Genomic DNA, 22,549 nt, shown 5'->3' on the forward strand with positions numbered 1-22,549 from the left:
CAAGCACTCTAATCATTTATTTATCTAAACACACAAAATTATCTTAAATTATAACAAATATCTCAAACGTGTCCTGCCGTTTCCAGTGTATAAATTTGTACTTAATTCATTATTTTTATACATCGATCCGAAAAATTTTAATAACAAAGATAGATATAGGCTTTCAACAGCATAGGATCCAGTGAATAATGTGTGGATAGAGTGAGTACAGTGTGTATGGGTGAAAATGGAATGGTAACCCCGCCTTATTTAACGATTCATTCATACATTCGTGTAAATAATATGGTAACCCCGCCTGCGCTAACGGGATACGCTGGCGGAGCACCAGTGAAGGGTGATCAATGAGAATGAAAACAGGCTAGTAAGCCCATCATGATGAATTCATCAGGAATTAACCATGATAGTTTCCAAGGGGGACTGCGAGGAGGTCAACCTGTTTGAGTATATTGCTAGCAATGGGATTCTTAGTCTCCATTACTAACAATCCCTTGCCCCCAGTACGGTGTGTAGGGTGGATCTAGATAATAATATTGACAGTGTGAGAGAACCCGAAGAGATTGCGCGAGCTGTCAGACGAAGATGCTGCTCTTTTCAGTCCTGTTGGTACCATGACGTGATGTATATCCATGTTGAAACGTCAGCAATAAAAAAGTAGGTATATAGGTACTATTTACATGAAAAAATCTTTCATCACGTTAAGATAGTGTATTTGAAATACGTGTAAACAACACGAAAATAAAAAATTAACAACATTATATATTAAGTTACATAAATATTACATATTATAACAGTAAATATTACATTGCAAAAAAAAAATTGTTGTTGTATTTAGGTATATTATTTCTTTATTATGTCATTTATGTCCAACTAGTGAAGGTTGACTATAATTTCACAGAATCTGTCCTTGTCTCTTGAATTCTGTACAAAGTAAATGAAGTGTAATTCTAAATACGATAATTTCAATCGTGTTGCACCATATTATATCAGATATATATAACGTTTTTTAATTGATAATAATGGAATGGTAACTGCGCTTGAGTTATCGGTTGCTCCGCAAATGTAGCAGGTCAGTTGTCCTATCGTAATAAATTCAACAAGAATTAGCCACGACGTTTTTAAGAGAAACCGCATGGAGGTCGACCTGGTAGAGTATATTGCCTGCAATGGGAGTGTTACATCCCATTATTAACAATCCCTTGTAACAAACTGTTAGGTTAATTACTACTATTTTTCTACCTACTCCATTCGCCTGGCTTCTTTCTGGATAGAAAAAAAGTCAGCAAAGTTTACACGTATCTTATCATTCTACAGCAATACAGGAAGCTCCACAAAACCCTTGTTATCGACAATTCACTTTCACCGGCACGAAAAAGGCCCGTTTCTGGCAGCTAACCCCACCTGAGATTTTTTATACAATTGAGTCTTTGAGTGAATTTAAGGCGCGTTTAACATAAGATAGTGATTTGAGATTCAACGGAGCGGATGATCGGTGTACGCGGGCAATGGCGTGTGTAAAACAAAACATTTATTACTCTCGATCTGAGATAAGAGGGGCACATTTTTATTCAAAGACTCAACAAATTGTGGATGAGGTTTTATTAAGCGAACTTTAAAACTTCAATTTGACTGTGTTAAAGTAAAGATCAGGGAGTTAGTGGATGCAGGTAGCTTAGGACCGTTCTTTGGAAGCCTTTGTCCAGCAGTGGACAGATAACGGCTGAAATAGTGATGATGATGAAAGAATGAAGTATTTGGGTACGGAACGTACTGGGTACGGAAGTATAACACCTGAGTCCTCGGGATTTGCAACGCATGGGGGGTATATATATATATATATATATAAAAAATTTATACAACTTAGAATGGCAAACAAGCTGACGGCCCACCTGATGGAAAGTAGTAACCGTCGCCTAGACATGAGCAGTACCATGGACATAACAGAGTATATTGTTTCGCCCATGATACCCCCCATGCGTTGCCATTCCCGAGGACTCAGGTGTTATACCTCCGTACCCAGTCAATTCATATATATATATATATATATATATATATATATATATACATATATACATATATAATTTTATATTTTTACTCTTCGGTAAATAATTGAATCGGCTTTTAATAAAAGGTTTCATTTCACAGCACACAAACCCTTGTGCAATGAAAATTGGGAAATATTTAAAATATCCGCTTTGAAAGAGCATTTCGTTCGAATCATTAAACAATTTTTTCAGAACTTTAGTTATTGGTTTTACAGAGGCGTTTAATAATACTATTTACGTTATTTAGTATTTATGAATGAATTAATGAAAGTATATTTCAATAAGTTTAACCTTCACAAAAGTTTTGCATTGCATTGCTGACTATATCCCACGGCTTTTCCCGCGGAAATTAGTACGTAAACTATCCTATGTACTCAGTTACGATATAATCTACTCGTGTACTAAATTTCTTTTAAATTTGCTCAGTAGTTATTGCGTGAAAGAATAACAAACATTCATCAATTCTTACGAACTTTTTCATTTATAAATTTACTAGTTTTTACCCGCGACTTCTTCCGCGTCAGTTTTTATCCCCATCAATAATCGTATCGCACGTTTACTTAATGGATAAAAAGCCTACATCCTTTTCCATCCCGTATAATACAACTATGTAGGACCATGGTTCGGTTCTATAAGTCTGACAACATGCACTGATTAATGATTTTCGTCTTCAAACTTTGAGGTATTTTGGATAAAAAGATGTGGCGTAGTTTTCCTGATAATGTATGTAATGTGTATGTATGTGTTCTTTCCATTTGAGCCATAGAGAGAGAAAGTCATAGATCCATATAGGCCTTCTCCTTGGGAGATTTTGTCATACTTGGCACTCGGGGAAGAGAACACCATTCTATGCTGGGGCCAAATAGCAATACACGAACATAAACCAGTAAATTATGACATTATTTACTTTTAAATTCAGAACACGAAATCGCGTGTTTACGTATAAATTTTGCTTTGTACCAATCAATTTATTTTTTCGTTAAATCGATACTAAACATAATTTTGGAAATAAATCCAGAGTTGGCGACATTTTTTTATGCCACTTAGAATGACAAACATACGAACGCCCTATTGATTCACATTTTTATTTTTTTTTTTTTTTTTTTTTTTTTTTTTTTTTTTTTTTTTTTTTTTTTTTACAATACAGGGGGCAAACGAGCATGCGGCTCACCTGATGGTAAGTGACTACCGCCGCCCATGATCACCCACAACACCAGCGGCATTGCAGGTGTGCTGCCGGCCTTTTAAAAAGGAATATACTCTTTTCTTGAAGGTTATGTTGTCGTATCAGTTCGGAAATATGTTCGAAAATATCACATGGGGAAAAAAGGAAACTAGTAACCATCGCCAATAGATATGAATAGTACAATGAACATAGGCGAGTATACTGTGTCGCCCATGATACCCTTCATGCGTTGCTATTTTACAAACACAACTGCTTCAAGCAGACGACGTTCGTACAAAGTACTTTGGTAAAAAAAAAACAATATGACTTCATAAAAATCAAACAAATGAAGAAACTACTTGATAAATCTCCTAAAAACAAATATCCTTTATTGAATTTCTATCAAGCATTAGTTTCCGTTAAAAGAAATAGAGTTAGATACATAATGGATTATTTCTTGGAACTGGAATTTTCACACTGTTCCAATTTATTTCCTCCAATATAGAGGTAATATCTCAAATTGATTGAATGACTAACTTGCCATATATTCAATCATTTATGTTTATTCCATTGAGAATATTAAAGTGTTTTTTTTTTCGATTGAACCGATTTCACAAGAGGAAGGAGTCTATTAATTTAACACTATTTTTTGTTTTTGTATATGTTGCGAGACATGTCACTTATTACAATTTTTTTGTTTAATAATTGCAATTACGATGATTCCTTTTTTTTTAATTCTAAATTAGTTCATTAATTATATTATTATTATTTCAGCGGTTAACTGTCTACTGCTGGACATAAGCCTTTCCCATGAAGGGAGTTTTGCCCGCCTGCCAAGTGTGCCAGTACTTGGCACACTTGGCAGGCGGTTTGGCAACCGCAGTTAGGGTTTTAGAGATATATTAAGAGGGACGCTCTTTTTTATATATATTTATATGCTCCTTCCTAATTCTAATTAATAAAATATGTGAATATTTGTAAACGTAAATTAAATTGAAAAGTCGCATTGAAATTTTATTATATTTGGTTGACAAATGTCATTTATACCCAAATTTATGTATAACTGGTAATTCAAGTGGTTTAAGTATTCCCGTGTGGTTCCGGCATAGAATAGGCTACCCTTTCCTTTCCTGTGGGTGTCGTAAAGGTAACTAAGCCCCCCCCCCTTAGCTTGTTAAGCTTTTATACACCGGCAGGACACCAGTAAAGGATAATAGGTGAGAATGAAGTAAGTAAGTTAGCCCATCGTGACGAATTCAACAAGAAATGTTCACGATGATTTCCAGAGGGAACCACGTAAAGGTCGAACTAATAGGACGTATTGCTAGCAATGGTAGCCTCATAGGGTAGGCTTATCCTCAGTAATGAACAGTTAAAGGTTGATATGATGAAGTATTACTAATAAATATTCATTAACATCATATCATTCGTTAAGTGATTCCTGGGTATTCCTGGGCATAGGCCTCCGCCATAAGGGGAGTTTTGACAGTAGTTGCCAATATTATTATTTATTCATTACCAAAGCCTCATAATGAAAATTCCTATTATATATTCATACCTCATACGGTATATAGATGAAATCAAACTACGGTCAAACTATTTATAACTATTCCTTTGCATCCAAAGATAGCCTGAAAGAGATTTTTAGCGATAAGACCACCCATTGTTCTCTCACTGTGATCATTTCTTGTAATTGTTTGTGTCTATAATAGGTTTACTATTGTAATCTTTTGGAGGAAACAATAAAGAATATCTGTCTATTTATAGATGGAGCATGTCATAGATTGATAGATATATAGATAGAGACTCTTTAGTTATAGAATACTTTTTATTTATTTATTATATATACCAACTAAGGGAAATAAACTAATAAAGTTTTCGATTTCGCTCTCTTAGTAATCACATTCATCTATTATGAAACATAATAAAATTTGACATATTGGACATTTTCTAAATAATTTATTGCCATTCTGCGAAACTCGACAAGTTTACAGGTCAATATATCCAAGTCCGGATACTGGCTCATGACACCGTTGAGCAGAGTCAGTGTCAGTGGAAGAGGAGCCTGTTTTGCTAGTTTTATTCTTCGCAACGGAACATGGAAGAAGTTCCTTCGACGTGCTCGAGCATTTTATTTTGTCCTAATTCACGCGTATGAAACTGCAACTAGTATTTATAAACTAGTCGTTTCCCACGGTTTTTCCGCGTGAATCATTATATAAAAGATCTCATCTGTTAAGACGTAATCTATCCATATCTATACCAAACTTTCCTTGAATTCGTTCAGCAGTTTAAGCTTAATTGAGTAATAAACACATAAACACTGGAATATTTTCAAAAACTATCGCATTTGTAATATTAGTAGGATGTGAAAGATTGTAAAGTTGTATGGGTGATTGAAGTATTGAATGTTTGTATGTTTGTTACGCAGTCACACTTGAACGACTGAAAATTTTAATTAAATCAAATCATAATAAAATTTTTTCATCTAAAAAGCGCTGTAGCTTTTCAGTTGCACTATAACGCTGATCGGGAACCATTTTCGCAAACATTACGTAACGTCTTCACCTCCCATACATGTTATGTTACTCTGTATGAACATTTTTTGTAAATGTAACAATGGTTTCTGAATAAACTATTATTATTATTAAAGGTGTGTATGTATGTGTAAATATATATATAGGTGCAAGTATATATTTATGTCTATGTATATGTATATTTATACGATTAAATATAGTGTAATATAATTATGTATACATTTAAGATTGTCCAGTTTCTTTGTTTGAAAAATTTCACAATAGTGTACACCGCTCTACCCACTGATATTGATGCTCCTTTCCACTTTGGATTTGCTGGAAGAGAACACTTTTAGAGTTAAACTCGCCTTTGTGCATTTGATTACCTCTGTCATATTTTTATCTATAATTAGTGCGTACAATAAAGTATTGAATAAATAAATAAATAATGGATTTGAATAAAATTCGGCAATAGTAGAAGGATAATTTATATATTATTACACGCGAGCAACGCCGCAGAAAACAGCTAGTAATATATAATTATATCGATTAAACATTAATATAAATGCGAGTATATGTACAGGTAGAAATAAACGGGCACTAATGATGCGAACTTCCTGAAATTCCGATATTAACTGGAGATTATGAGTTACGCGTAGGTGAATATATATACATATATACATACATATACTAACTTTTCCCCGTGAATAATCGTCCGTGTGACCGGGATATGGTTACTGACCGGGATAAAAATCACATTCCTGCTAAACAGCTTATATCCTTCTGTATCCCATTCATTGAATTTTTTATACGACTTAGAATGGCAAACAAGCTGACGGCCCACCTGATGGAAAGTGGTAACCGTCGCCTATAGACATGAGCAGTACCATGGACATAACAGTACACACACATAGTGTTTCGCCCATGATACCCCCCCATGCGTTGCCATTCCTGAGGACGCAGGTGTTATTCCTCTGTACCCTGTAAATTGACGCCATATCCCACCCTTTAAACCGAAACACAACCATACAAACACAATTGCTTCACGGTAGAAACACGAATGGCACAGAGGTACACAAGCATTCGACTTTTGTACAAAGTCTCCCTCTTTATTTACTAAATATTGGTGATTACCAGTAGCAGATCTTGAATTACAATTGTTCAGCAATACTCAGCAATATATTACGTATATACTAAATTACATGGTGATTAATTAACCCATTCAATTACTATAAGGTAACTAACAAACACACTTCCATATTTATAATATTAACAAGGATATAATAATAATAATAATAAAGATTTATTGCACATAAAAATATACAGTCATGGGCTTACAGAAATTTCAAAGTGAATTATATGTGTATAAAGAGTAGCATTATGCCCAGCACATTAGTGTCTAAACTAGGCCTAGCCTGTATCTTAGACACTAATGCCTTCTATAATACATATTTTCGTGCAGTTTCACTATATTAAAATAGTACATGATTCAGTAAACAACATGTTTTATATTACTAAAATAGGGTATCTGTAAAATAAATTACAATGTTGTATCAAGAAATGTGTCATTATATATTTATATATATATATATTTTTAAAGTATTCTTCCTTTGTACTCTTGTATGTATATACACTCGATGTTTGTTGGAATAGGTGTATTTGGTATTTTATCTAGTCAAATAGTGGCCAGGCATGATATTCATGAATGTACATATTATTATTATACAATTACAGGCATATTAATACGTAAATAACAAATATTAATACATTATGTAGTAATAATATAATTAAAAAAAAAAGTGGTAATTTATTTATTTAAATTCAAATATTTACATATATTATAGATAATTTAAAATTATTTCATAGAATAACAAAAAAAAAAAATTAAATTAATGATTAGTCCCATTCATGATCCGTACCCGACCCAAAGGTCCCCATGACACTTGCAGCATTTCGGCGTTGGATTGCCAGAGATATTCTTTGAGTCAGATACGGACCAGAACGGCGATCATGGCCCCTATCCGCAATACGCAGACTCAACTCTCTGTATGTATGTATATTATATATAATTATGATATATATTTACAATTTTTATTTTATGTTTATTAAGTACACATGTCAACGTCATTACCTGAGGGAAAGGGATTGTTAGTAATACGAACTACCAAGTCCCATTGCTAGCAATATAGGGTATAGTCAGGTCGACCTCCACGTGGTCTCCCTGGAAACCATCATGCTGAATTCCAAGTGTTTTAGTCACTATGGGATAACTGACCTGCCTTTTTGTTCTCATCTGTTATCTTTTACTGGTGTCCCGCCAGTATATACCGTTAGCTCAGAAGGGGTTGCCATTCCATTATCACGCATTAAAAAATATAATCATTACCTATTTTAAAAATTAAGTACCGCGTTTGTAATTCATTGTTCATCTCAAAGATTGATTGGTAGAGAATGCTACTACATAGTGTTAAGTCTACCTTTTTACCATATTTTCATTTAGTCGATAAAGTTATTTAAATAAATAACTGTGTAACTTCTTTCTAACATACAGGATAGTCCGTCTATTACTTCCTGCAAGAAGTCTCCTTTTTTAAATAATAATACTTAATACTATGTATTTGCTCACACATGTATTGTATGTATGTATTTACGCTCTTTACATTACCCGCTTATCATTTTCTCTCTCACTGCGCTGGATTGGCTGGAAGAGATCTCTTTCAGAGATAAGCCCACTATTGCAAAGAAGTTGTTAAACTAATCGCAGTATCTTTTTTTTTCTTTTAAATGTGATAAAGAATATATATATATATATATATAATAAATAAATTTAATATCTAACTCCAAAGAGATGCTGATTCTAATTAATGGCCTCAAAGAGAAGCAATTAATTCATGGGCATATTATTAAACAAGTCATGTTTCGAAATCGTCTTAATTGACATTCTTTAGGTCTCCTCCCATTTATTATCCGACAAATTATGATCGGAAACTTGATTCGAATTCCTCGTTTAACTTAGAATACCTTTCAGCTATCCTAAAACTTTTTGTCCCTCGAACACTTCCCTAATAGAGTCCCATAGATTATATAGATCTAGATAGAGTGTCGAATATCGAATATCTAACCAGTATGTCTGGCATTACTATTAATTCAATTAAAATTTTTCAATTTTTATTAAAAAATCCACCCGAACGTATTAAATATTTTTTGTGTATAATATTCTAACACATATATCATATAACATACAAAATAATATACATACATTATTCAAAATGGTAGTTAATTTTGATATTTAAAAAAACGAATACACATTTTAAATCTATTTTCAGAAATCGACCAAATTAATTGGTGAAAAAAGGATATTTGTGAATTAAGGATCGTGATATATATTAAATTCAGCCCTATTCTCTTTATTAAATGTTAATTCTATTATTAAATGTTAATTTCATATTACTAGTTATTGCTCACGGCTTTGCACGTATTTCCCCTTTACGTCGAAATTATCAAAAATTTTTACTTAGCGGATGTTTACGTTATAAAATAAATTAATATTTCAAATTATAGTCATCTATACCTTACAGTTTTAACTATAAATTGATAGTCTGTCAGGTTAAATGGTTTAACAAGTGCAATATATTAGTCCATCTCACTTTAAAATACATATTCTTTACTACTTACTTATGAGTAATAAACATATTATAATTTGTATATGTTATTATTGTAATGTAGTTATGGAACAATAGTTTAATTTTAACAATTTTTCTAGAAATCTGTCCGATTTTAGAATAAGGGTATACGGGTATGCGACCTCGGCCTCCCGAGCCACTGCAGTGTCCCAATCTTTTCCGCAACTGCAGTGTCCCCCCCTTTCCTTTCCAACATAGGTCCCTTGTTCCTCTCTTTTACTGGTTTTCTTTACACATTTCTAACGTTCTCTTCCTTTTTTCCTCAATCCTTTCCTCCAGACCGTGGGTGAGGAAAGCCACCAACAAATGCATTCCCTAAGAGGGTTGACGTCAGGCGGGCGGCCGGTCGTAAAGCTATAAGCCGGATCCTTTGGTAATATGGATAAAACCATGTTGCGCCGACCCCAAATAATTGGGATAAGGGTAGGAAGATGATGATTATTATTTTTTTACTGTTAGTTATACATTTTATAATGTACAATTCGAACATTCTATAATGTTCTTCCAGCTTTTCGTAGGTTGTCTGTAAAAGTTCCCTCTATGGGAGAAGTCCACCATTGTATGTTAAATCCTGTTAATGTATCCAGTGTAAAATATGCGCAATAAAGATTTTACAATACAAAACAATTCTAAAATCCCTATACATGTATGTAAAAATAGAAAAGTTTATATTTAGCAGAGCGTTTGTATTGAGATACTCCATCTAGAGTCGTTTAATCTTGGTTGTGCCAATTCAAGGTACCTATTACACCAATTAATTAACACGCCGACACTTTTATTTTCCAACTGTAACAATGGTTGATGTTGACAAAGACAAATTAATGTTTCCACGAAGACGGTGAACTGATAATGGACGCAGATTTGCGGAATAGACAGTAAGGATATTGAATTATGATTAAAGCTCTCCCCCTTTATTTACAAACACTGAATAAATCTATTCAATCATCATTTAACATATAAAGACTGATTTGTATGTATTTGATATTAAATGGAAATTTTGTAGACTTAGCGAATAGATAGATTTTTGTAACTTAGATGATTTATATAGTTATGTTTTAGTTTATATTATACAAAATTATCGTCTACTCCATCCCATATAGTACACATATACTAAATTTTATAAAGATTAGTTGAGTAAAAAAGTAACAAACTAACTTTATATTATGTATTAGCAAGGAATGCTATACAAAATACAAAAAAAATTGGTCTTTTGGCAGTTGATTAAAATGATCTTATCGCAAACAAAATTATTATGTTACTGATGTGAAACAACAGTGAAAAAAAATCAAAATTTTTCTTCTTATACCGCTTTGCTTTTGACTGAAGCAAAAAAAGAAATTTTCCAGATACGTAACTTAAGCTGTTTCTATAATATTATGCAATAAGTTTGAATCCCTGGTATCTCAAATTGGCAAAATAACCTATCAGAAGATACATACATATATATTACATAGCGCATATAAAAAAAAATAAGATTATTGCTTTTTCATTATATTTTTTAGTTATGCAGGTAACAGGAAAATGTATCTATCGATGGATTAGTTTTCGGATCCTCCACGAAGGGTTCGAGGTATCCCCGTCTTCATGTTACGCCATAAAGTGCCTCGTGCCATAAAGGATTGTACCTCGTTGTAGAATTGGGGTGATCAACAGTGACCATTGAAGGTTTTTTTTTAATGGATGAAAATGGAATAGTAACCCCGCCTGCGTAACTGGATACGCTGGCGGAGCACCAGTGAAAGGTGATAGATGAGAATTAAAACAGGCCAGTTAGCCCATCATGATGAATTCATTAGGAATTAACCATGATAGTTTCCAGGGATAACCGCGAGGAGATCGATCTGGTTGGGTATATTGCTAGCAATGGGATTCTCAGTCTTCATTACTTACAATCTCTTTTCCCCAACATTGAAGGTTGTAATGATGATAATGATGATGGATTCGCTTACCAATTGTCGAAGGAAGCTGGTAAGTTAGTCAGGGCCTAAAGATTAATGACATTAGAGCTTACAAAAACGGATGCCTATTTATAGATGTGAATTGTAAGGGGATATTGGTAACTGCAACCCTGCTGATGTAACCTTCGATTTGTCACGCAACATTGACATTACATGGAAACCAATTTGGATTTTCTTTCATCTAACAATGTGTCATTCAATTTGCAACTCTATAAAAATGTATAAAGGTGTAGTCCGACTTGTACAATGCTCATAATACTGAGAATTCTATTGTGTAATGAAATATACTCGAATATTTTTTAGGGTCCTTACGTGGAATTGTGGAATTGTCCATGTGATGACAGAATTAGAACACAATATGTTCCTTCATTCCTTTTCATCTCCACTGTTTTCCACGGAAAGGAAAAAAGTACAATACAATAGTGTAAAAAAATGTAAAACTTTAAATTCTATACTACGCAATCTACCAACTCCTTGCGGTTCTTTCAAGAAACCATCGTAGTTCCTTCCTATGGCATTCGTCATGATGAACCAACTGACTTACCAGAGGGAGACTTTGTACAAAAGTCGATTGCTTGGGTACCTCTGTCCCATTCGTGTTTCTACCGTGAAGCAGTTGTGTTTTTGCATAGCTGTGTTTCGGTTTGAAGGGTGGGATATGGCGTGAATTTACAGGGTACAGAGGAATAACATCTGAGTCCTCAGGAATGGCAACGCATGGGGGGTATCATGGGCGAAACAGTCTACTCTGTTATGTCCATGGTACTGCTCATGTTTATAGACGACGGTTATCAGTTTCTATCAGGTGGGCCGTCAGCATATTTGCCATTCTAAGTTTTGTAAAAAAAAAAACTGACTTATTAGCTGAATATGGAACTATTTACTTATTCAATAAAAATTTTTGTTCATCATCTATTCAAAGCAAATAAAGTATTGTATTCTATTTTATATTGTATAGCGTAGACGAGATTACCATTCCATTTTCATCCATCAAAAAACACGTAGCCACCAAAACAAAAAACGAATAGAGAACCATCTTCCTTCAGAATTTGCTTAAAAACTAAAAGAAATACCGGATATAATAAAACCGGAATGTTATATCGAAACATTCATTTGCCGTGTCGCGTCAATCCTTCCTCAAAGTACCAATTTACGACGCCAAATGGCACTTACATTAAATTAAAACCAACTCGAAGTTAAACTGTCTTTTTATGGGTTTGTAATAAAAATAAACCCATGACTGGCCAACATTTAGCTGTAAAGTTTCAGCATTTCACTCCGTTGCTCGTAAAGTATCGTGAGCAGTGGTGTTTAGCGGTGAAATAATTTCAAAGTTATAAAAGTAAATTACGCCAATTTTTTCAAGTACTACAATAATACTGGGGTAAGTCAAAATGTAGGATATGATTTTAACAACTTTCTTATGAATATAATATCCGGTTATTTCAAAACAGCTGTACTTTGCTACTCTTTTAGAGTATCTATGACTACCTCGACATCCCTGATTGTTATAAGTGTCCGTAGGCTACTGTAACCTCGTTTACCATCATAGGCCATATGCTTGTTTGCCATTGTAGTACATCACCAAAACCTAACTGCAGCCAACCTCAATGGTCACGTACTGCGCGGTTTCAGAGATGTTTTCTCCCACCGAACACTCAGGTTGTGGAATGAGCTTCCTGCCGAGGTTTTCTTAAGAGACTACAGCATGGGGTTCTTCAAAAGGTGGGTAAAGAGGTTTCTTCAGGGTCGGCAACGCACGCGTAATACCTCTGCCGTTGCAGGTGTTCATAGGCTACGGTAACCACTTACCATCAAGTGGGCCGTATGCTTGTTTGCCACCTCAGTGGTATAAAAAAAACCTGCCTGCCAAGCGTGACGTTTTTTGGCAATATTATCAGAGTGGCCTGTGTTCAACAGCGAATATTTAAGCTACTATGATGCTGATAAACCTGTACATATAGTATAAATATTGTCATTATTTATACAGGGTGGACACGAGTTCACTCTGTATAAATAATTATAACACTTTTTTTTTAACTTAAATTATGAAAAAAAATTGTGCCAAAACCACTTATTTTGGTTTAGTATTTATTTAGTATTTTATTATGTATCTTAATATTTTATTTAACTGTATATTTGTGTATGTACTCTAAATATTAATAGTTGTAGCACTTCAGCTACCCGCTAACAACATGCTTTCTAATTGCATTGGGTTGATTGGAAGAGATCTCTGTCAGAGATAAGCCCACCCTTGCTCACAATATTTATAAATGCGTTAACAATGTAATTTACAAGTGCAACAAAGAATATATATAAAAACTAAACTACTTAATTGGTTTTTAATAAAATTGCTATGAAACTAATCTGAAAATATATCCTTTCGAATAATAAAGAAAATCCAAAACAGTTTATAACTGACGGAGATCCGAGGTAACAAACATAAAATACAATCGAATCTAGAATCTCCTTCTTTTGGAAGTCGGTTAAAAAGTATTGTTAGATACAACAACGAGAGAAATGCGAATACAAAAAGCAATAAGCGGATTCTGTACTAGTGAAAAGCATTTTTCAATTAAGAAAACAGTTTTTTCCATTCTCTCTATTGTGAAAATATTAAAGAAGCAGTCTTAATATTAGATTGAAAAGTGCCTTCGGACAGAATTACGACTGCTATTCCCTGGTCACATAGAGAAAAAAAATAAAAAAAGTCACAGCACGATTCCCAATAATACTGTTAGGAACAAGTACATACAGAAGAGTTATTGGAAAACTGTTCCGCGTAAAATGATTGAGGAATTGCGGGTTTCGAATTTTATCAGAACGAGGAAGAATTATTTCCAATGTAATATCATCGATGGTGAGGCGTAACCATAAAATGTTTTTCATTTTTTATACAACTGTAATCAGAAAAATCTATATAAATAAAAACCAATTGCTGAATGTTTGTAAACCGATCACTTCAGAACGACTGCACCTATTTGGGTAATTCTTTTGCTGTTGTATTTGTAATTGTTAGGACAAGATTTGTAAGAAAGAAAATATTCGAAATATTCAATGTAAAAAAGAAAATATTTAGGTAAAAAATTTTCGATTTAAAAAAATGAGTGAGAAAGGGAATTTAATCTTATTTTCTTTATTAGTACAGCTGTGTGCAGTTGGGGCAGGCAGGTATCATAAACATCAGGTGCCTGCTCCATATTTTGAGTCGGGGCCCGCAAATCGGTGCGAGCCAATGCCGTTGGGGCTCGGTGGACTTCAAAGGGAACCCGGGTCCCCGACACTTTGGCGCGGCGAGGGATGCCGTGGTGGTTTTAGCCGGTAGGAGTCCGGTAGTACCCATACGCCTCCCCCGAGGCATATGGGTCTGCATGATGCATTTTCCTACGATAAAAAAAAGCAGGTATCATAAACAATATAGTTTTCGTATGTTTAAGTTGGAAATTAAAAATCTTGCGCATACTTTTTTATAGTTATAAAGTTTTCTCAAGTCTAGTTGAATATTCCCCATTGAAAATTAAATGAATAATTTATGATTTTGTTCCATAAATAGAGACTAATTACAATCGTGCTAAATGTAGTTATTTTGATTTAAAAACTAAACTACAAAATAAAATTTTATTAAATTACTATAAGCTAATTCAAAAAGTTTGCTTTCAGTCAAAAAAAAAAATTTTCTAAATCGATTCATATCTTTTGGAGTTACAAGGCAATAACCAAAAAATACAGCCGAATTGAAAAGCTATTCTTTTTTTAAGTCGATTGAAAATGTATATTACGACATGAAGATCAATTAAGATTTAAAAATAAAATATTATTTTGATATAACTTATAAAATGGTACTTAAAAAAGCGATAGATTTATGATTGAATACTAATGATAAATACAAATTCCTACCTAATGATTTATTACTAATTAAAAATATAATTAGAAAATAAAAACTTTACGACTTCTTGTCATTAAAAATATTTAAAAAAAAAAAGTTATTTTTTCTCGATCATTTTAGCAGTTTACTGATTAAAATAATTAACTCTTTCAGTTACGATTATTAAAATCTCCTAAAACACAATTTTTCTTGCATAGTTATAGATGAACCCGGCAAGTTGGATTATAGAAGGTGTCTAGGTACGGTCTCTAATTTGTTACACAGTGTATAATCGAATAATTTATTCCGCGCCTAATTGAATATTAATCTATACAAGATCTGAATTCATTAGAATAACAATCTAAAGCCTTACATTCACGGGATCGATCATCTCTTCGATCAATCTAAACGATAATCTCAACGATTCACTTGTCTATGGTTTATAACGTAGTAATACACTATGGTATAGTTGCATGACTTATAGTTTACATGATTATATACTAGTGATTCTCGCCGAATTCACACGGGTTAAATATATACAGATAGAAATATATATTAGCTTTAATAGGCAAATTTTTAGTACTTTTTGTAATACAATTATAATTTTCTAGGAATCTTTATTTTTTTTCTAAAAAGAATTATAAATATAGTAACATATACTATTTGATAATATAATTTTCTATAGATTAAAGAATGTTTTAAAATCAATTATGTAGTTTCGAATTTATCCATTACAAACAATCAAATCTTTCCTCTTTTTAATATTAGTATAAATAAAATGTAAACTTTACCATACGAAAATCTAAAAATTAAGTCTAGCTTTTACCCCTTATGACGATAAATGACGATTTTCAAGAGAAATGGACATGAACGGGAGGTTAATAATAAGTATAAAATAATTGCAGAAAGTTGCTCATTTATGCTAACATAGCTTAATTTAGCAATTTTAGTACGGCAAAATTCTAGTGCGGCTAAAAGTAGCTAATCTAGCAAAATTGTGTCTAACATGGCAACACCACTCGTGATCCTTACTGCCATACGACCTTAAGTTTCAATGGACAAATAATTTCGAAATCTTATGTTGCGATCTACGATCGGTCGTTTGATTAAGGAATTGTATGTAATATCCTTATATATGAGTATATTCTATTTCAATAGAACATAATAGAATTTTTTATTTATTTTATTTATTTATTTATTAAATACAAGAAATTTACAACAGCGAGTACATTGGACCCCGCACTAGGCGAACCTGTATCGCGGGAGTCCATAAGAGATTAACAAGACATGGTGATTTACAAATATAAATAATAATGGAAATGTAACTTACTTTTGTTTATACATACTTACTTACATACATATACATACTTACTATATATAATACATACTTGTTTATTAGACACTCTCTAAATGAATTTATTAACATATATATTTATTAAATTTATAAACTTTAATGCACAGTGAAATTCTGTGTACATTTGACGACCTTAACATCGGACGATGTTCTCTACCAGTCAACCATTGGGCAAGAAAAACATTCATTAAATACATGGCCATAGCTAGGGGAGCGGAGGACATTGAGGGGCAATGCCCCACCTTAAAATGCCCAATGCCCTATCTTGAAATGAAAGGCCTAAGAAAATCAGACAGATTCGCTTTTTCGAAGTAATTTAATTATGGCTTCTGCCCTACCAAAAGTTCTTTGTCCTACCTTAAACTTGCGTCTAGCTACGGTCCTGATTAAATAGTTTGTCAAACTGTCTTACGATCAAGTCAATTAATCATTTGTTTACGTTTCATTAAATTATATTGAAACAGATTATACGCTGGGTCTGTTGTTAAATAAGAACTACGAATCGTTACGGTAGAGTACTAACAGTACCATAATACTCTTACTAGACTAGACTCTTGTATAAATAAGCCAATGACCTGAGTGCCTGACCCAGTGCCCAACCTAAGTCTGTAAATCGTGATAGTGAAATAGTTTTCCTATACAGACAATTCTAGCTAAAAATATCGCAATGCCTCTCTATTGTAGCTTTTATCCGACCAAATATAAGATTGTGTTCCTTCTTTTTTATGAAGTCGATTAACATGATAAAAAACTTGTATGCTTATTTTGTATGTCTTTGTACATACATAAAAAGAGGAAATTAAACGATAGAATAATGCATGTAAGAATTGATTGGGAACGAATAGGTATATATATATAATTTTTTGCTACAAAAAAACGACTTTATTTATAACTTATTTTGATTTGAAAATTAAAGTACTAAACCGATTTTCATAAAATTTCTATAATACTAATCCATAATATGTACATTTAAATTTTTTTTTTCTAATCGGTGTATAACTGATGGAGATATGAGACAATAAAACATAAAGAAAAACAATCGAATTGAGAACCTGCTTCTTTTTGAAATAGGTTGAAAATTTAGTAATGTCTAACAAATTAATCCGAGTGACGTGGGTAGGTTCATCTCTTGTTACGTTGAATTAGTTTGCTCGTTGAAATGTGGGCAATTTATCAAAGGGAGACTTTATACAAAATTCGTCGGCAGCAATGTTTGTATGTGTGTGTGGTGTGTTTCGGTTTGAAGGCTATAGTAGTGAAATAATAAGGCATGGAAGTATAACACCTTAGTTTTTGAAAATAACAATACATGAAGTGTATTACAAATGTCACACTCTCTGATATGGTGCCGTTCATGTCTATAGGCAAAGGTTAAAACTTTCTGTCAAGGTGGAGTCACTTTGTTTGCCATTCTAAATTGCATAAAATATGTTGAATGTTACGTTCACCATAATAATCGACAAACACCTTTGATTAATATGCTTGTAATATTTCACATTTCACAAGTGAAATTTCATATGCTGTGTCAAATCACACGTTATTCGAGCTAAGTCACTTCACTAATCACTTTAAATGAAATCCCACATAATTGCTGTGTTCAGATTTTTTCGTGAGTCGAACAGAATGAGGTGAAATCGCATCAGTTAACCAACAGAACTGTACAGAACGAGTGAATATAGACTTTATCACACTGCGTTAAAGTGTCTATTCCTTCGCTCTTATTATAAAAGTCACTAGCTTTCACTTGCGACTTTATCCACGTGATCGAAATATGTTCACTGAACAAAATAAATAGTAGCGTATGTCTTTCTGCATTCCATATAGTGCTTATATAGCAAATTTAAGAGTAATTGGTCAAGCCAACAAAGAGCCAAGAGGTAACAAACAAACAAACTTACTTTTATATTTATAATGTTATTAAATATTTGAGTTGGAACTATATTAAATTTAGTTCTTGACGATCCGTAATATAAGACTCGTTGAAAGATCACTTGAAAATTTTAATAACGATAAGTTTAGAGAGTGGTACTTCAAAGACGATCCCATTGTCCTCGGTAAAAGGATGTCTTGGTATTAGAATATTTTAAGGGTATCTAAATAAAAAACGAACTTGGCACGTTCAATTCAAAATTGTTATTTATTCATAATAGTCCAGAAAACACGTCGAGAAACCAAAAATAGATTTTAAATAACAATATTAAATGTTTCAGCACATTAACAGTTTATAATTTATATTATAAATTCTTCTGTAATTTAGATGATTCATTGATTTACAGTGATTTTTCTAGAAAGAGTAGTGAGTGAGACAACAGGACAATGTGGGGACAATCCATTCCTTAGCGTGACGATGGGACAACTATAAATGCGAAAAAAAAAACTTAAGAAAAAAACGATATTTTGAAAGTATTAGCCTGACTTCTTCAAATGTATTTGTAGTAGTACTAATTAATAAAAAACAAAATATAAAATAGTCATGGCGTATTTAAGATTATTTTCCCGGTAAGGGGCGGACTGACCCCTTAAAAAGGAACATAAGTTTTCGCAGACAGATCTATGTGAAGCTTTGTTCGCATCCTAAGTTGAGCACTAGACGATTCTAGGTTGGGATCGGTCCACTCCACTACTCTCACCCCTCTAAATACAAACATAAAAATAGTTTTAAATTGAAATTCCGTGTATTACAGCAAGTGTTGATATAAGGATGCTTCCTTTATGTATAAATTAGACACTGTCCTGACACCTCACTTCTTATATTTTTTTTAATAAAATGACAAGCATTAAGTAAAATGATTTTACGTATTTTTTATATTATATTAATGATTTAAATAAAATAATAAAAAAAATTAAAAATGAATTATTTAATGCGTAAGTCAGGTATTAAATAGAAAAGTAAGAAGTAATTAACTGTTCTTCAAAGTTCAATAAATCTGAGAAGCTCGATATTTACTATATAGAAGAATGAACAATTTACAATATTTTCTCAAAAGCTTTAAGCTCCAATCGAATATATCTAATAACGTCACATCTTCAAGCTTTTAAGAAATAAATTAAAAATATCATAAAATAATAATTCGAATTATAGTTTTTTCAACAAATTCAATGCCTACTTATTTAATCAATAAAATATTTGGAATTTTAAAATACTTTAGTGTCTGAAATTAAGTGATATTGAATGAACATTTTCTTTTTTTATATTATCATGAAAAATTTTGTTATAATAATATTCTAAAATTTTTGAATTAAATGAATTTATTTATACTATCAACTCACAGCATAAAATTTTTAACTTATACAAGGTAATCTAAAAATATGAATATAAATGTTAAACGACACTTCTTGCACAGAAAATGAGGTCATAATGAAAAGTGCAACTAGTTTTTTTTTTTTTGTATTTTGACATAAAATTCATATTCAAAGTTACTTTTGTAAATAGCTACTAGTATATTTTCTTAATAACACGGTGAGTGTAACGATAATCTCAAGCCCATTGAACCCCTTAGTCTAATCTCTCACTATAATACAGGTTAAGGTTCGATCTTAGACCGTTTTCAGTCTGGTAACTCGAAACACTTTGAGTTTGATCATGACTGAAACAGAACTGAACTGTATAGATAGTATGAATGCATGCATTGTTTCTTACGTAATAATTTTTTACAAAACCAAAATTGGACTGTGATTGAACTGTGACCGGAATTATAGTGTGAATATAGCTTTAATCTTGCCCCGTGTTTCCGTTACACCCGCAAAAAATTGAGATGCCTACTCGCCCCCATTGGAAATGGTTCAAATGGTAACGTATTATTTAATATTATCCCGATGTTCACTGTGTAATAAAGAGGCATAAAACCACTATAGTAATTATTTAAGTAACACAAAAATGTTTAATATTTTATTAATTTCAGAAGTAAATGTATATTCTGAGCAAATTTTGATAATGGGGTCAATAAGCTTATCAAATTATTTGCGACGTGAAAATGGGCACATATTAAGGAGAAAGATTTTGAGGGTCCAGTAGGCCCGAGACCGTAACGACGAATTAACTGGACTAATAAATTTATATGACAGATAATTAACTACATTACTTATAGATACATCACTTATGACTCATTATATTTCACATTTTATTTACATTTATTATTATTGTACTCACTTGGTATACTTTTTATGTATTTTTTTTTTTTACTTTCCTCAATAATGATGAATTCAACATTGAAAAAAATATTGGGCAGTTATTAGCTTAAGGCAGGTACTCACAATGACAGTTGTTACCTTTTAATGTAACATAATACACTGGTGTTAAATTTACACATAAATATACAATTGACAAACCTAATTTTAAAATGTTATATACAATCTACTATATTTTAGGCGACTTGTGAAATCACAATTAAATAAAATTAGTAAATATTGTTATATACTCAATTAATATTTGAAATATTAATATTAAAAATAACACAACAACATTAATACACGACTAATTTATTATAATTTAATCTTGTAACTAAATAATTTACCAAGACAGTCTAAAGTATTAGTAAGGTGGTAAGTAATTTAGTGTTATCATTTGGATAACCAAATTTTTGTTGAGTAGTTCGTTTCGGTACTAAATTACTTGTCACTTAATTGAAGTACAAAAGAAGTTCGAATATCAAGAATCAAGTAAAGTTAATTCGGAGGAATTTACTTAGTAACAATTAGTCGTTAATAATTGGTTTAGTCAACAAATAAAACGTATTAAAATTTTAAAACAAAAACTCGTAGATACGATAAGTAACTTTGTTGAAGTCGAGTCGTTAGCCAATTGATTATTCTACAAAATTAAGTTTATTAAGTAATAATTTATTTATAATATAATAATTAAATCTTAGAATAGCTCAACGTAATTTACTAGAAAGTTCTATAAATATATACTTTAAAATACAGAGGTGACGCTACTTCTAAGAATGAACTAAAACATTCAAACTATCATTTAAAAATAAAACTAGTTCTTGGTAATATCAATAAGTAATTTTTACATTAGGCAAGAATATTTTATAGACAAAATCGATAGAACAAAAATATACATTACCCACTTTAGTATTCATCGTAACAAGATAGGGTTGTCAACTCAAAATTTCAAATACTCTCAGTATATTAGCAAAGTACAAAAAAGTCTCAGAATACTAGCAAAGTGTCCCTTAATAATGGCCATGTGATCCTAGCATAGAACCACCCCTTTCTTTCCTGTAGCTATCGTAATAGGCAACGGCGGTTGTCAAGCCATTTGCCAAGTATAGCAATTACTAGGAAAACTCCCGTTATGGGGAAGGCTTATAGTCAATAGTGGACAGTTAACGTTTGAAATAACGAATGATAATAATAATAATAAAATAATAAATAGTAGATGGTTATAGTAAGTACACAATAATAACTCAATCAATGGAACTCAATTAATAGCAATTACATTTTTTATTAAAGTATTTATCTTCAATTACATTATACAAGAAAATAAAAAAAATATATTATTATAATCAATACCTATTACACATTGAAACAGGACGATATCCAAGTTCTATAAAAAAAAAGCTAGAAACCAGGCAACCCTAGTAAACTACCTGCCTCGAGTTAAAACTGCCTCTGTTTTTATCTGAGTGATTATTTATGCACAGTAAACGGTTAACTTTAAATGGAACGTTATCCAAACTCCAGGTAGTTTAGCATTAGAATAATTCTTAATGAAACCATTACAGCTAATAAATGTACGAGTGAATATATTTGTTGATTAGTTGCTGATGAGTTGTTTCCATGTTGCATAGCAGCTGGTGTCTCACCTGGAACAAAAAAAAAAATGAATCACTTTGTTACAGTGTTGAACTTATTAAACCCCCTTGTATATCCTATTGATCCGCAAAAATTTTTCAAGGTGCCTACTCGCCCCTTTTAAAGAACCGTTTCAATGTAAATTTTTATTATTATATTTTTGTAAT

General features: G+C 32.1%; 1 protein-coding gene across 1 annotated transcript in view; it reads right to left on the reverse strand.

Annotated features, from left to right (window-relative positions):
• Positions 1-18,520: 18,520 nt before the first annotated feature.
• LOC113515804 (uncharacterized) overlaps positions 18,521-22,549 on the reverse strand; it is a 66,865-nt gene continuing 62,836 nt past the window's right edge. Inside the window, exon 8 of the mRNA XM_031911288.2 lies at positions 18,521-22,393. Within this exon, the coding sequence (XP_031767148.1) occupies positions 22,257-22,393 (137 nt within the window). The 3' untranslated portion in view covers positions 18,521-22,256. The remainder of the gene's footprint in view (positions 22,394-22,549) is intronic.

This window comes from Galleria mellonella, unplaced genomic scaffold (genome assembly GCF_026898425.1).
Source record: "Galleria mellonella isolate WM207_F2 unplaced genomic scaffold, CSIRO_AGI_GalMel_v1 utg87, whole genome shotgun sequence".
NCBI classification, from domain to species: Eukaryota; Metazoa; Arthropoda; class Insecta; order Lepidoptera; family Pyralidae; genus Galleria; species Galleria mellonella.